Genomic DNA, 15,188 nt, shown 5'->3' on the forward strand with positions numbered 1-15,188 from the left:
GAACCTCAATATAAAGTGTCATGGAATGATTTGTATTGATATATGATATATTCTATCCATCCATCCATTATCCATACTCCCAGCTGAAATTAGATTGAGGCGGAGGACACCCTCTACAGGTCAGGGCGTATGACAGGGCTGATATAAGACAAACAACCATTACTGTCATATTCACACCTACAGTCAATTTAAAGTCTACAATGAATCTAATTCCCAATCTGCATGTCTTTGGAGCACCTGGAAAAAAAACACACAGACACAGGGAGCCAACTCCCGATCTGAAAACACCGACCTTGACTTCCTCGTCCAGTTGTTTCTTCAGCTCCTCCACTTGGGTTTGGAGGAGAGATTTGGAGCGGGCCAGCTGACTGGCTCTGCTCTCGGCTTCCTCCATCTGTCGACTCATGTCCGTGTTGTCGGCTGACGGGACACACAAGAAACAGCATTTTGAAGCACTGCAGCAAGCACATATCGAATCTGACATTTAACACGTCAGAACCTGATCTGATCTCAGATCCACAGATATTCAACACAAGCAAACAATGAAATCTGTGTTTGTCTGGTAACATTACAAAAGCATTGTGGCATGTACAGTGCACCTTGAGGGTATTGCTCAAAGGTTTTAGATTGGGTAAGGAGGCTAACCCTCTAGTGGCCCTACAGAAAAGTGCATGGAAGCATTTAAATCTAAAATGCAACTGCATCTAATATCAATGTCTGCATTGTGGCTAATATAGATGCATTTCTGGGTAATTCCATAATTGATAAATTAAACATCTTATGCTAAGATTATTGTTGCAGCTCTCTACTTTTAACACTTTTGCATTTAATTACATTTTCTTCTATTACTTTATACGTCTGTTTCTAGTTTTTTTAACCAAATGAAATGCACCTTGCTGTTTCTTTCTATCGACAGAATAAGAAACCAACACCTTTGGTCCTTATTAACCATTAGTTATGTCTTTGCTTAGAGACAAACAGCTCCTGCTTCCCTAAAGATTCTCTGTTATGTTGCCACCTGTTGGAAATCCCAGTACACTACACATATTTCTGTGTTCTACCATATACTAAGGTTAGAGACCTTAACAGCTGGGGAATCTGTGTCTTTCAATAGGGATCCCTCCAATATCCCTACTACTCTTTCAGGATATTATAGTGCACCTCCTGTTTTCCTGTCTCTGTTGTGCTGATTAAGTTTACTATAATTTTTGCATGTGAACCCAAAGCCTAAAAGTTCAAACTACACTTATGACGCTGATCTTCTGATGTTCCCCCTAGAACCTGACAAGAAGTCTGCAACGACCACTTATTCCACACAATATTACATCTTATTCAAGGATAATAGAATATTATACAAGCTTTCTATTCTATTCTTTTCCAAACATTAATCGGTTTGAATGCTTTGAGCAAAGACTGAGTGTGAGATCCAGAACAATGGTCAGAATTCAGTTGAATGAGTCTGACATCATTGTACCTGAGAGTCTGTTCTTGGCCACATTGAGCTCAGTGAGCGCCCTCTGCAGGTCGTCTCCTCTCCTGTTGGACTCGGACAGCTGCTCCTCCAGTTTCTTCATCTGGCCGTCCGAGGACATCTGCAGGACAAAGACACCAGCACGCATCACGCCACAGTCACCACACACCGGCTTGGTAAAAATGAAAGATCTGACAGCAGATTCGAACCTTGGCTTTCTGCAGATTGTCCAGCGAAGCAACCAGCTCGTCCACCTCCATCCTCAGGTTCTGCTTCTCCTTCTCCAGCTTGGCTCTGGCCCGCTGCAGAGCCTCGCACTGCTCGCTCAGCTCGGCCATGGCGTCGCCGTGCCGCTTCCTCAGAGACACAGCCAGAGCTTCGGAGTGGACAGAAGACTCCTCCAGGTCTCTCCTCAGCCGCTGCAGCTCGGCCTCACGCTTCTTGTTCACCTCCATCTGTTCATGTAAAGTTCAACAGATGGAGTTGTGGTGTTGGGAAACGTTGCTACTTCGACTACAGCATTTCATAATGTGTTTTTGAAGATTCCATTGAAAATGTTTCTCACAGTGTCTAAATTATTCTGGTTATTCAAATGAACTTTATCTCTGCAGACTGTGGCTCCATGTGACGTCAACAACACAAAATGGCAGCGCCCGTATCCGAGATGTTTTGGCCTAATTTCTTATCTACGGAAGGAGGTAGACATGCATTGTCCATCTTTATCTACAGTCTATGATCTGTCTGCTTGTCTATGGCCCTGAGGGTCTGAGGAGTTGCAGTGTTGACTCCAGCTCAACTACTTTTATCCACTCGGTAGGATTAATGTTAGATTTGATGCAGATATTCCATCTCTCTGGAAGATGAGTCTTGCTGATGGTTCTCCTGGTGATCAATGACAAGTGGTTCAGTCATCCATTTCCCAAATGTTATATCTTTATAAAAATGTCATGTACATCTTTGGTTTATGAAGAAAAAAGTAATATATTTCCCAACAGCCGCAGATGTACTTTTTGTTTAGAGCTCATTAGTGTTGAGCGTAAGCCAATAGAAAGGATGGAGCTCTCTGCCGTGTCTTCGGTTTGTGTGTGTGTGTGTGTGTGTGTGTGTGTGTGTGTGTGTGTACGTGTGTGTGTGCGTTTGCGTGTGCGTGTGCATGCATGTGCTTGTGTCTGAAAGACTGTTACCAGTTTACCTGAGAGGCTGTGACCCCTCCTGCTTCCTCCAGCCGGTCAGTGAGATCGTCCAGTTCTCTAGTGAGATCTGCTCTTTGCTTCTCCACCTGACAAACACAGAGGTCACGGAGAGAAGGTTAACAGAGTTTGAACACTGCGTCTATATATAGGGGGGATCCCTGTGGAGTTCAGTGCATGTCTGAAAACAGCTTATTATATATCTTATATCAGAGCCCCCCCCCCCCCCCCCCCCCAAATGAATTTGCTTGTGGTCTTATTCTTTAGAAAAGACATCACATTTTCTTACAATTACTATTCTTTTTAAAAGCAATAACTTCAGTTATTTAATTTGATATTATCGACTATCATTTGTCATTTCCTTGGGCTTCAAGTGAGATCAAAGAGATACTGAATACAATGATAACACATCAGCACCTTCAGTCATTAAATATCTGTCTCAAACATAAATCCACAGGCCAATTCATATTAATAAAACTTGATACCGTTCATTCAATAAAATATAAAATACACAAATACAACATTCAACGCTACAGAAAAGTTGACATTCCCATTTGCACGAAACCGTCTCCATGACAGCACACATTGGGGCAGTTTAAAATGGATGCAGGGCCATTACACGCACAAACAGCCAGCGCACTGTACTTTGAAGCACTTGTTGTTTTTACGACAACCTTTTACAGCTGGTTTAAAGACGAGTGTAGCTGTTGAGACTGGTCTGTAAAAAGCTGCAGTCCCAGGCATCCCTCATAGCAGCAATGAGCCACAGCCATCAACACACCTCAGGCAGAACAAGGGAAAACAGATGACACTCACTGGGGGCCTCCCACACACACACACATACACACACACAGACACACACACGGCCCAGAGACCCTGCCCAACCCTCTGTGTCTACAGCCTGGCGCTGCATTCAGGGATAACACCGAGCGCTCGACTCACTCATCGCTCTCCTCTGCTCGACTGCCTGAGTCAACAGCCCCACTGGATCAGCACCACCCGACACCACTCGCTCCCATTCACATGCTAGGGGAGGGTCGGTGCTCCCAAAGTCTCCTCGCAGAGAGGGGAGATCCATCTCTATTTGCACAAGAGTGTGAAAGATTAGGAGTGTTCCTCTGAGCAGTGAGTGCCAATAGGCCAATGTGTGTATCCTGTGTAAGTATGGTGTCAGTCCACCCGTCAACTCAGCCTCCAGTGTCACTGAGGAATTCGAATCTGATCCAAACTATGTTAGCACCCTTGTTTTCCTAACAATTAACAAGGTGGGATAAAACGATTGCGAGGTGCATCTCTGTCCATTCATCTCAATCTAAAGGTGGTTCTGACTCAAAGGCTGGGTTGTTAAGAGGTTTCTGAAACACTTTTTTATCTAATTTGTTTCGGCCAGAGCGTCATGCAGTGCCGTAGCAGAGATGTTAGCCAGAGGGAGTTAGTGAGTGAGTCCCGGAACATCTGGCTTCTAGCAGCTGTCAGGGAGTTCAGTTGTGAGGTTGATGTGTTTTGGAGGCGTAGCTTTGACGAGAGCGTCGATGGGAGTTGGTGGGATGTCTCAATTGTGTTTTTTGTGTAAGTGTAACCTGCTCTTGCTAAGTTTTACAGGATTACCAACACTAGCTTTAAATATTCATCTCTGTTTCACTTCAGCTACTAGGCCAATGACCTAAAATAGCTTCAGTTATTTACTGTAAACAATTCACATCCACTCCAAAGGGAATTCCGCTGTAAATCCACAGCTACAAGTCAGTGTAACATAATCCCACATGTATTTGTAAAGAAAAGTATGCATGGAGGAAAAAATGCAAGTGTAGTTATGTTCAGCCCTTTTCTTAATATGGTTTGAGCAGGAAAAACTGGACTGACAATGTATCAACAACAAAGTCTTGTTAAAGGAAAAATGTTAAACCTACTGTGTAATGTAACACAGGGATTGAATTCGTTGAGGGTTACTTCACAAAAAATCTTGAAGAACCCAAACACAATCCTTTTTAAAATGTCAAGTTGAGGATAAGACACAATATCACAAATTCCTCCCTCTTTGGAGGCATTAATCTTAGACGCACCAAAACTTAATCTGTATGGGGCTGAGGCTGGAGTAACCGAAATGTTCATGTGGAACAAGGACATATAATCTCAATCTCAGCCAAATCTGATTTATAATAATGATTATTATTTTATCAAAATGATTAAATTCCTGTTTTTTCAGTGTGCCTTGTACCCTCCTCACTCCCCCGCTGACCTGCACTCACTTTACAGGTTAACAATGAAGGCCAGCACTACTCAGATCACTATCCTGAGGGGGGGGGGGGCATAAAATAATCATTCATTATTCATGATCGAGGTAAAAGTTCAGCCCTAGGTGTGGTCAAATTCAATTAAATTAAACTGCTATCTGCCTTTCTCTTATAGATTACGGCTATGTGTGTGTGTGTGTGTGTGTGTGTGTGTGTGTTTGTGTGTAAGTGTACATGTGTGTGAGACCGGCTGGCATTCCAGCCACATGAAGATTCCATGGAAAATAGTGCTGTCTGTCAGCCTCTATCTCCTGATGATATCTACCCTGTGTGACCTGAGGAGCAGGGCCTAACAATGGCAGGCCTGTCTGCAGCAGAGGTATGTCAGATGCTCTGAAGACGCAGCGCTGCGGAACAGATAAAGACCTGCGTGCCTCGGCCTGCCCCTTTCCCCGCTCCATGGCTTTGGGGACCGGTGGGGTGGGGAGGGGAGACCCAGCTCCCGCACCATTAAGAATACCACCCAGAGTGGGGAAGAGGTGTACAAAACAAACCCTGGGGCCTGCTGTCACTCTATTCAACACTCAGGGTGAAAAATGTTCCTTTTTGCATTAGTGCCCTCCCCTACTGTAACATGGGAACTGGAGTCAGGTCCGCAGGGACGACCCGGTTCTGTGGCTTAACTCCACACACGTTTGAAGAGCGTCTCCATTGAAACAACAAGCACTTAAGCGCCCACCTTGGTGGATACGTTTTAAATGAAGCAGGCGCGCTGGGCCGAACCCCGTTAATATCACTAAGACATGTTGGGAAAAAAACTTCCTGTTGTTTTCTGGTTTGCTTATATCGGGGCAAGACGAGGGGATAACAAAAAACAGACGGTGCCAGTTTGTGTGTGTGTGTGTGTGTGTGTGTGTGTGTGGGTGGGTGTGTATACTTTCTTTCTACGGAGTGACCAAATTTTAACAAAGTAAGGAAATTACTTTCTAAAGTAACCTCACTTTTTAAAATTGCTGTCAAAGATATGCTTTTAGTTAGGGTTGGGATAGGGTTAGGCATTTAGTTGTAATAGTAAGGTTTCATGCTAGTTTAAGTATCTCAGGAGGAATGTATTATAACAAATAGTGTCCTCACTAACTCTTTGTGTTAACTTGTACAGATATCTTTGCAAGGACCATTTTGAGCCTAACTGGGCTGTTTGGGGGTTAGGCATAAGGGGCTAGTTAGTGTGCTCACTAGTTTGTTTGTGTGTGTGTTGTGTGTGCATACAGGAAAGAGAAAGTTTGGGAAAAAATAAGAAAAAGGATGTTGGGTCCCTCTACGCCTCTGGGGTTTCCCTGTATGTTAATCAGAAACACAAGGTCTCTCCCCCCCTGAGTTTATTATCACAGGTGCAGATGGTTTGGGGTGACCAACACACGTTTCCCACCGGCTGCCAACACATCAGCAATCTTTTTTTCTTGCATTTTTCGCTCTTTCAGTGTTTCCCTTCTGTCAGCAAACGGCTCTGCACGCCCCGCCACGGGCCTGAAGGTCACAGCCGACCTCCTCTTGTCTCGCCTGCAGCCTGACTGACAGATTTAAGCCTCATGTGCTTGTTGTTTCATTGTGGGAGAGGGGAGATTCCTTGGGCCAACGATATAACGGCTGTTTAACCAACCGCACAGGTAAGCAACCGGCTGCGTTGTGAATGTTATTGTTCACGTACTTGTTCAGGTACCACGTGTGTTACTAGAGCAATCCAGTAGAGGGAACAACACAGACCTCAGACTAAAGACACGTGGTTATTGCATCTCGCGTCCACAACCCGGTAATTTCCGAGGATACGCAAAGCAACCATCCTGCGTGCATGTAATTAACAGCATGTATATTCCGACCCTTACAGTTGTGCCGATGTACCGTACCTTGGCTCTCATGGCGCGCTCTGCCTCCAGCTCCTCCTCCAGCTCCTCAATGCGGGCCTGAAACAGGTGAGAAAAAACAGACTTGAGTGAAAAAAACAATAACAGTCTGCTTTCACTAGAATCTAAAATATGAGCAGGATATCTGAAGTTGAGCTGCTAACCTCTGCTTTCACAGTAACTATATCATTCGGACAGAGAGACAATGGGGCGTCACCTCCGCAGACTGTTTGCTATTTCAGGGCAACACTTGTGTGTGGTGCGGTGAGGCCGTCTCGTTCACTCTTGCTTTCCTGTGGGATTTGGCAACAACGCCTCTGGCTTTTGCCTCAGGTGGCAATTTAGAGCAGGAATGTCTGCGGCCACCGTCATTATCTGTATTCTGACTCAGGGCTGGGTCTGCAGCGTCCAGTCGGTGAGACCAACAAGCATCACTGCCCTTTTCACAACATTCGAGGAATTTCGGTTTTGTCTTGGCGTCCTCTCGGTTTTACAGTCCTGGATGGAAGCATCGTCTTTAGGACTGAAGATACATTCAAATCAAAGTCGGCAGATGGTTTTGTTCATTGTGGGCCTTTTAAGAATTTTTCGTAAAGTCAAGTCATTTTTATTTGTAATATCAGTATTTACGATTGATTATCTTACCTTTGAGTCTTCTAGCCTGCAGCTTCCTGATACCATATGTCTTATTTTATTATAAGTTATATACTCTATGCTGTACATGTAAAGCTAATAACAAGTACAACAAACTATTTAATTTAACAAAAGCATTCTGTATTATCACAACCATGTTATACCATTTACAACTGTGTCATTCACAATCAAAAGGTTAGGAGCAAAAGTTACTGACAAGTATGCAAATAACCAATAAATGCACTATTATCTGCTTTAAACTAGACATTGAAATACATCAGGTATTTTAAGTTAAGTCATAATAATGAATTAACAATTGTTACATAAATCAAAAGTTCGGATTTACTTGACTTACTTGGCTTTCATATTCAAATGATGCACTACAGTTAAACTTTACAGATGAAGATTTGACATACAAAACACACACTGCATTCCTAAAATATGATGCATTGTTGTAGATTTAAGTCATAGTTCAAATTATCTCAACAAAAACAAACTTCAACAACACAATGCAACTTGCATATTGATGCATTAGCTATGGTGGTGTTCATTTCAGGTGTTCTTGATATTTATGCTGATCTTTAAGATTGAATAACATTTTAAATGCAGGTCCTTACAATATAAAGGAATATCTTTTTCATTCTGCACGCGATCTGAATTCCTTCTCCACCATCTGTGTGCACTGACGGATCCTTCTATGACTTTATTTGATCCCGCTCAGCCATTTAAAAACAATCAGCACAATCTCACATAAATAAATCACCAGCAGCACATTTCTGGTGGAATAGTGTCGAGCCAGCGCTGTGTCTTGTGCTGCCAGTAAAGATTTATGGCCAAGCTGTTTCCCAACATTGCATCCTTCCAAGTTCTGCCATGTTCAACCATGTTCTGCGCTATCTCCGGTTTCTATCTACGTCTCGGTGTCAGGAAGTGTGTCTGACACAGCGTGTAGCCCATGGCCATTCACAGCAGCATCACCTCCACGCACTGATGTGGTTAAAGCCACTCAACAGCTACAAGGCATCCAAAGATCCTTCAACGTGAAACTATCAGACAGTATGAGTCATTATAAACAAATGGGTAATAAATTATCCCAAGCTTATGCTATTATTTGATTCATTCTAAATGAAGAGGAGCTAACCCGAAACACTTGAGCATTATCCAAAAGGTCGGCTCAGACTTATCATAGCCTATCACTTTTTTTCCCCAGCCTTTTGAATCAGCTTTAAAAAAAAGTGAAGCTTAGACATAAAAACATAAAAAGTCAAAATAATAACTCACATGCCAGCGCAGCACCTCTGCAGAGAGAACAGCCATGGTGAGGCAGCAACAGCCCAACTGACTGACTGACTGTCCCACACACAGACACACAAACTCAAACACACACACACACACACTGTTGATCCCCTTCGGCATTTTACTGTCCACACCCCCTCATGCATGCACAGCCTCTTTCTGTCTCACAGCTCCCAACTAACATGTCTGTTTCTTGTTAAATTTATTCTTTCCACAGCCTCAAACCAGCCTTAAAATAAATATTGTGGCTCTAATACACTTGTAGACAACAGTGCACTAACAACGTTAAGATGACTGAGCCAGACTGCCTGGATAAACGCAATTCAGACCACTTATCTATGGCAGAGAGTTTATACACTGATTTTGTGCAATGTTTCAAAATGAAATTTATTCCAAATGATCCCACATCAATGTTTCTACTGTTGGAACAATGTGGGGAAATAAGAAAATTAGCCCGTCATTGCTGAGGATGGTTGGAGGGTTTGATCTCCATAATTGTATGTGCTTAAAGTCTCTCTTTTTCCACTGCACACTAAAACTATAATAATTGTCCATAAATTACAATCAGATGTGGCCTCAGTTGTATCAGAGGGGATGTTCAGTAGCGTGGGCAGCTACATCCTGTCAGATCACCCCCCCCCCCCCCCCCAACCCATGTCAGTCAGAGAGGGAAACAGGGGCCAAACACTTTAGTAGCCCAGCCTCTGCACCCCCTGCTGAAGAGTCCACCATACTGTCGGAACATGCTCGCACACTTCAGGTCCCTGCACCACTGCAGGATTCTACACGCTCTGTTATATTGATGCCTTCAAACTGCAGGGAGAAGCTGCAGTTGTTTGATTGACGGGTGATGAAAGTTCCTGTTGACCTGGTCAAAGCACCGTGCTGTAGCTGACGACCCAGGTTCACGTCAGTGATATAAGAGATGACGTTGCTCCTGTTCATCACAGGTGCACATTGTACAGGAGACGTACGTTTACAGCATTGCCAGATACTAGTGCAGCGCCTGCTCTATAACTGCCTGTTCTTCTGTCCTGTGTTAATACTCCTGAGCTACTTCAGAATTAGTCCTTGTTGTACAATAAACTGTCACTTTTTCATTTTTTGTGTACTGGACATTGTGTGCAGAGCTTTTTATAAACAGTCTGTGGTACAAAGTGAAGTTAGAAAACTAGAAAAGGTTTTTCATAAAATGAGACTGAATTTGAACTTAACTGCTGTCATTTTTCACACATTGAATGACAGCTATTTCAGAACTCTGGCAAAAAACAAAGACATGGTGAAATAAGAAACATAAAAATGCTCTGATGGTGATTTTTCACCCCGGTTTCCTGCTGCTGTGCTTTATCCAAGAGTGAAAAAAAGAACTTGGTCCATAGACTGAAGGCACACTGCCCCACCCCCACTGACTGCTACTGACCCCGGTTTTCTGTATTAAATTGTTATAATATTGGACATGTTGTTTGTCTAAATTACACACAACTTGGCACTGCACTTGTGCACAAAGAATACACATGTCAAGTGTGAAGCTGATAAGATGAATGGTTCGTAAGACTGCGTTCCGCATCCAGACATGCAGACATTTGTGGAATTAGTATGTAGAATAGATTAACACATTATTAACCTTTCATCGTATTATCGAATTTTCTAAAATGAAAGCAGCTACAGGAAACACATCATTAAGATACACTCCCTGATTCTCCTACAGTGCTCTATTCTGTTTCCAAATCCCACGAATCCCTCTCAGCTCATTGCTGCTCTTGCAGAATTCAGCTGTTCAGAGTGAACAGGGAGGAGACTTGGTCATTTGGGGACAGCGTGGGGTGTCTTGTCTCCACTCCTTAAAATATAAAGAACTTTTTTTCTTGCATGACTGCAGCCTGAGGAGATTTTGTAAGCTTTAGCTATGTATTTTTGTATTCATGTTTTATTCACACAACTACAGATTCATGAGTGCATCAAACTAAGGTCATTTAAAAAAGTGAGATTTTGCTAAATCTAGACAAATAAGAGCACGATAGCCTACATGGATTCACAGCACAGAGGGGAATGAGGAGATAGGCATCACCTGAAGCTTAGACTGTTAATAACACTGGGGCAAAATCTGATGTAACACGTCCAGGGAAACATCTGGTGTAAACCAAACAGACTGCAGGGTACGACTGCGCTTCAGCTCATCGGGTTGTGATAACCCTTGACAGCTCTGTTACATGGTGTAACTGCTTTACGACAGTGTTATAAAACCACTAAGGTGAATGATGGGGCTGTTGTGAGAACTCAGGACTGTGACCCCCCATTACCCTGCCTTCAAGCCAACTGCTTTGAATCACAGCACACTGAAGAGGGAGATGCGTGTCAGCGTCTGATTCTACAGAAACTTATGGATATATTCATGTGACCTTTACGCCAAGACGAGACAGTGGGCGACAGAAATGAGTGACCATCCAGTCAACTAGCCAGCCACCTGCGTCTTTGCACACGCACACACATACATGCACGCACACACTGTATAATAGTCTCATTGTGAGATAGGGAGACTGCCAAAGCTACAGTAAATGTGAAAACATGTCAAACCTCGAAGACACACCGATCGCCTTTCACTCCACAAAGACGCTCTTTATTCTTCCCCTGACAAACTTCTAGGAGAAAAATCAGGCTCCCAGTGGCGTCGGCAGTCACCTGAACTTTGAAATAACCATCTCCTAATGTCACTCTCTCTAAATCCATCGAAAAGACTGACACAGACAAAACACATTATCTACAGCATGCACCGGTGACACAGATAAAAGCTCTTGGACTTGCTTGATTCTATCTGGATGGCAGAGTAAGATACCGAGGAAAAGCCTCAGTTTGAACATTGCAGATAAAACATTAAACACCAGAGTAAACAGACGACTCACACAAATATAGGGCAAAGAAATATCCCTATCCAAATCATAATTATTCAATGACTATGCGCTACAAAGGCCTTTTAGAATCAGAAGAGTTATTGTGGCCTTTTTCTGGCATAATTGGTGCAACACCACAGTGCTCACCGCTGTGTTGGTTTTCCACTGCAGACACCAAAAATGTCGTATTAATAATCTGTGTGGCCACTTCTGCAAAGGCTTTTTCCTTCATTATTTTGCAGTTTGGGGTTCAGTTGTGTTATTCCACATTTAAGGCCACAGTGGTTTGGTCAGAAGTCAGAAGAGGTCAGAAGTCACAGTCACTGATGCCCAAAACACAGAAAAAGTGTCTGAGGGATAGTTTGAACGAAGTGTGTTTTTGCTGTAGCATAGCCGTAGTTAACATTAGCATGCCTGTATATGCAGCTTACTTCCTACAGTAGTAACTGGTGCTACTTCCAACGCCAGCAGTTAGCATATCATTATATATATCTTTCAAAAAACTTTAAGCAAGCAGATAATATGGACCGCGGACTATAGAAACGACATGACGGCTCTCAAAAGTGAAGCCCAATCATCTTGATCTCCCCCTGGTGGCTGACTGCAAATAGGTCGTAAACTCCACCTCTTCCATGTTGGCAGATGGGTCTTGGACCCAACTAAAAAGTCATGCTAATTTAGGAATGTCACAATACCAAGCATTTCATGTCTGTGTAGCCTTCAAGTAACACGAATAAAGAAAAGACTAAAACTACATAAAACAGAACAATGGCATGTAGGACAATTAGGAGATCCGCATGGGTTTCATAAACTCCAGAGCCAACCAAACAATCACAAAGCAAACCCTCAGCACTCTACAGATGCCACCAACATCTGACCTGTGCATAGGATGAGTAAGGACATATGGCAGGGCAATACGGCACGGTGCAGGGCCACCAAACATGCAATGTGCGCCTGCTCAGATCCCGAAGCAGCAGAGGCAACTACCCTGCAGCAGCGGGTCGGTCTTATTCGATACCTCGGAGAGATGGCGTCTGTCATCTGCTGTAAGTTTGGCTTAAGTCAACTACGGGATGCTATTTAAAAGTTGGGAAACATCAAGATATACAGCTGAGACTGACTTTTCATAGGACCTTGATACCATGGCATAGCTCCATGATCTCCACTGCGCATACTTTGTTGTACAGTGGGAGAAAGTGGAGATTGTCTATCAGGAGAGGCGGTGGTCTAGTGGTAGAAACTTGGACTATGGGCAGAGAAGGTCTCTGGTTCGTCTCTGGTTCGACTCCACGAAGAGACAACAAAAGACGAACCTGGATTGATCTGTCCAAAAATCCAAGAGTCTCCCTACCCTGTCTAGTGCCCCTGAGCAAGGCACCTTACTCCCCCAACATCTGCTCCCCGAGCGCCGTACATGGGTGCTCACTGCTCTGTGTGTCCTTCACCAGATGGGTCAAAAGCAGAGGTTAAATTTACCTACCATTGCATGTCTGTGCATGTGTTTGGTATAAATAAACATATCTTAATCTTAATCTTAAATCTTTGTTATATGTTCTATGGCATGAACAAATGAATGGCATATATATAGCACAGGTAATGCTTGATAGAGTGTGGATTATATAATTTGTGTATTAAACTGAATAGCTCTGTAATTTTTATGTAATTTTGATCTGTTGTGACAAAGATCTGTAACTAGAACAGACATCTTCGGCTTTGACTTCTACATGTGTGGCACCTGAGTTTTTTTTCTTGCATTATATCATTACACATTAACAACTTGCATCTTATGTTGATACCAAACAAACTGCAATGCTTAAATTAAAAAGATAAATTTCATCATTGTCAAAAGTCATATTAATATCCTATTAATATCTCAACTTCTTGATCACTGACCCACTAAACACATGTTTTTTGGTACAGATACACAATGCCCAGAAAGTGTCAATGACATCATGCCATCTGTAGACACTGGCTAAAGCAGTGGTGATATGGATATCAGTCAATATCATAATCAAAACAATAAAATGATCAAACATGAAGTCATTTATTCCGTTGCCATGGAGACTCTTATGTAAGGAATCTGAAACAGAGAAATATTGAAGTCTTCAAAAAAAGAGGGAATCAGAAACCCAATCTTCACCTAGTGACAGCATCGTATAGATGCAGGAGATGGTTATCATGTAGGCGGTGTGTTTTAACCATCTCCTGTCAGGCATGGAGGTGTGCAGTGAGTGATCCAATCACAGAGCAGCACCCACCGGCTCTGCTGAAAGACTGGTATGTATCCTGGAAGCTACAGCTCAGCTCCCTGCATGTCCTTTTAGGAAACCGACTTTCATACATTTACCAAGTCACCATAGGGGTTTTCATCTCAGTCGAATATTATTCAAATATTTCTGGTCAAAGGAAAACGCTTTTCCTGGTGAACTTTCTTGGAGCTTTCTACCATCACTGACCTTTATGAACTTACATTATTATTGAAATCCAGCTGCAGGTTGAGCTAGATTTTATCAAGGAACTAGCTTATATTGGATGAGACGTGTAATTTTGCAGCTCTTTGAAAAATGTCATCACATCATCTCAAATTACAGGCTGCAGATGGAAGGCACATACCAGCCCTGCTGCCTGGCAGATGACTATCAAGCAAAAAGAGAGTCTTCATGTATCCTCTACATGCAGTTGTGCATTGCAGCAACAGTAGACTTAGACTAATAGTGACTCTGGGACACAAACATTTAGGTACTGATTCTTCTTATCTCCAGCTTGTACGGCATGATTTTCAGTTAAAAAAGTGGAATTCATCTGAAACTTCTGGTTAGACAGACCATTGGTTGTTTCTTTAACTCAAACAAGCAATATTGGCTCAGGCTTCCCAAAAAAATGTATTTAAGTTTGGATTTATTCCATTAACAGTGTGGAGGAACTGAAAGCAAACTGTTAAACTACTAAAGCTGCACTGAACTCTGCAGGATATTCTCCTGAAATTCTCTGTAGAATTGCAGTATGTGTCAATGCAAAGGTCTGAGTATTCACCGCGATGATGCTGATGTTTCTAACAAGTGAATACAAACATCTCAGGAGCATGTAGACATGTAGAAGACGCTGAAGAAGATTGGAACTTGGAAAAAGAGATTCAAGAGCTTTTGGTGATAGGGACCCAAGAATGTCCAGACCTAACTTTGTGGACATTTTCAACACATTTTTCAGTTAATAACTGAAAACAGCTATAGACTGACTTTGCATTAAATGCATAACGGGACCTGTTCATATTATATTCACCTCTGTATTTTTATTTTGAAACATCACTACAGAAGGTTTGCATGATTCCCATTGGAAAAAAAGTCCTTACTTATGTCAAACTGCCTGTAATGCAGACCTTCAGTTTGTCCTTTCACTGAAACCTTCTTTTCCTTGCCTCAGTGGTTTGTCTCTGACTGCTGTGGTGAGAGCTCCGTGGCATCGTGAACTGCCACACATGCCCACTACCTGCTTATTGTATAACATAACAGTGGATTCAGTGTTTCAAACACAATCGAGATGAAAACCCAGTGGGTAAAAACAATGATTTAATAATG

At 42.7% G+C, this 15,188-nt stretch overlaps 1 protein-coding gene across 1 annotated transcript in view; it reads right to left on the bottom strand.

The window, feature by feature from the left end:
* LOC133976046 (putative uncharacterized protein MYH16) overlaps nt 1–15,188 on the bottom strand; it is a 51,292-nt gene that overhangs the window by 7,965 nt on the left and 28,139 nt on the right. Inside the window, exons 8-12 of the mRNA XM_062414130.1 lie at nt 6,800–6,856; nt 2,664–2,750; nt 1,681–1,926; nt 1,475–1,592; nt 293–420 (exon numbers count right to left, since the gene is read on the bottom strand). Coding sequence (XP_062270114.1) covers nt 293–420; nt 1,475–1,592; nt 1,681–1,926; nt 2,664–2,750; nt 6,800–6,856 — 636 coding nt within the window. The remainder of the gene's footprint in view (nt 1–292; nt 421–1,474; nt 1,593–1,680; nt 1,927–2,663; nt 2,751–6,799; nt 6,857–15,188) is intronic.

This window comes from Platichthys flesus, chromosome 20 (assembly GCF_949316205.1).
Source record: "Platichthys flesus chromosome 20, fPlaFle2.1, whole genome shotgun sequence".
Taxonomy (NCBI): domain Eukaryota; kingdom Metazoa; phylum Chordata; class Actinopteri; order Pleuronectiformes; family Pleuronectidae; genus Platichthys; species Platichthys flesus.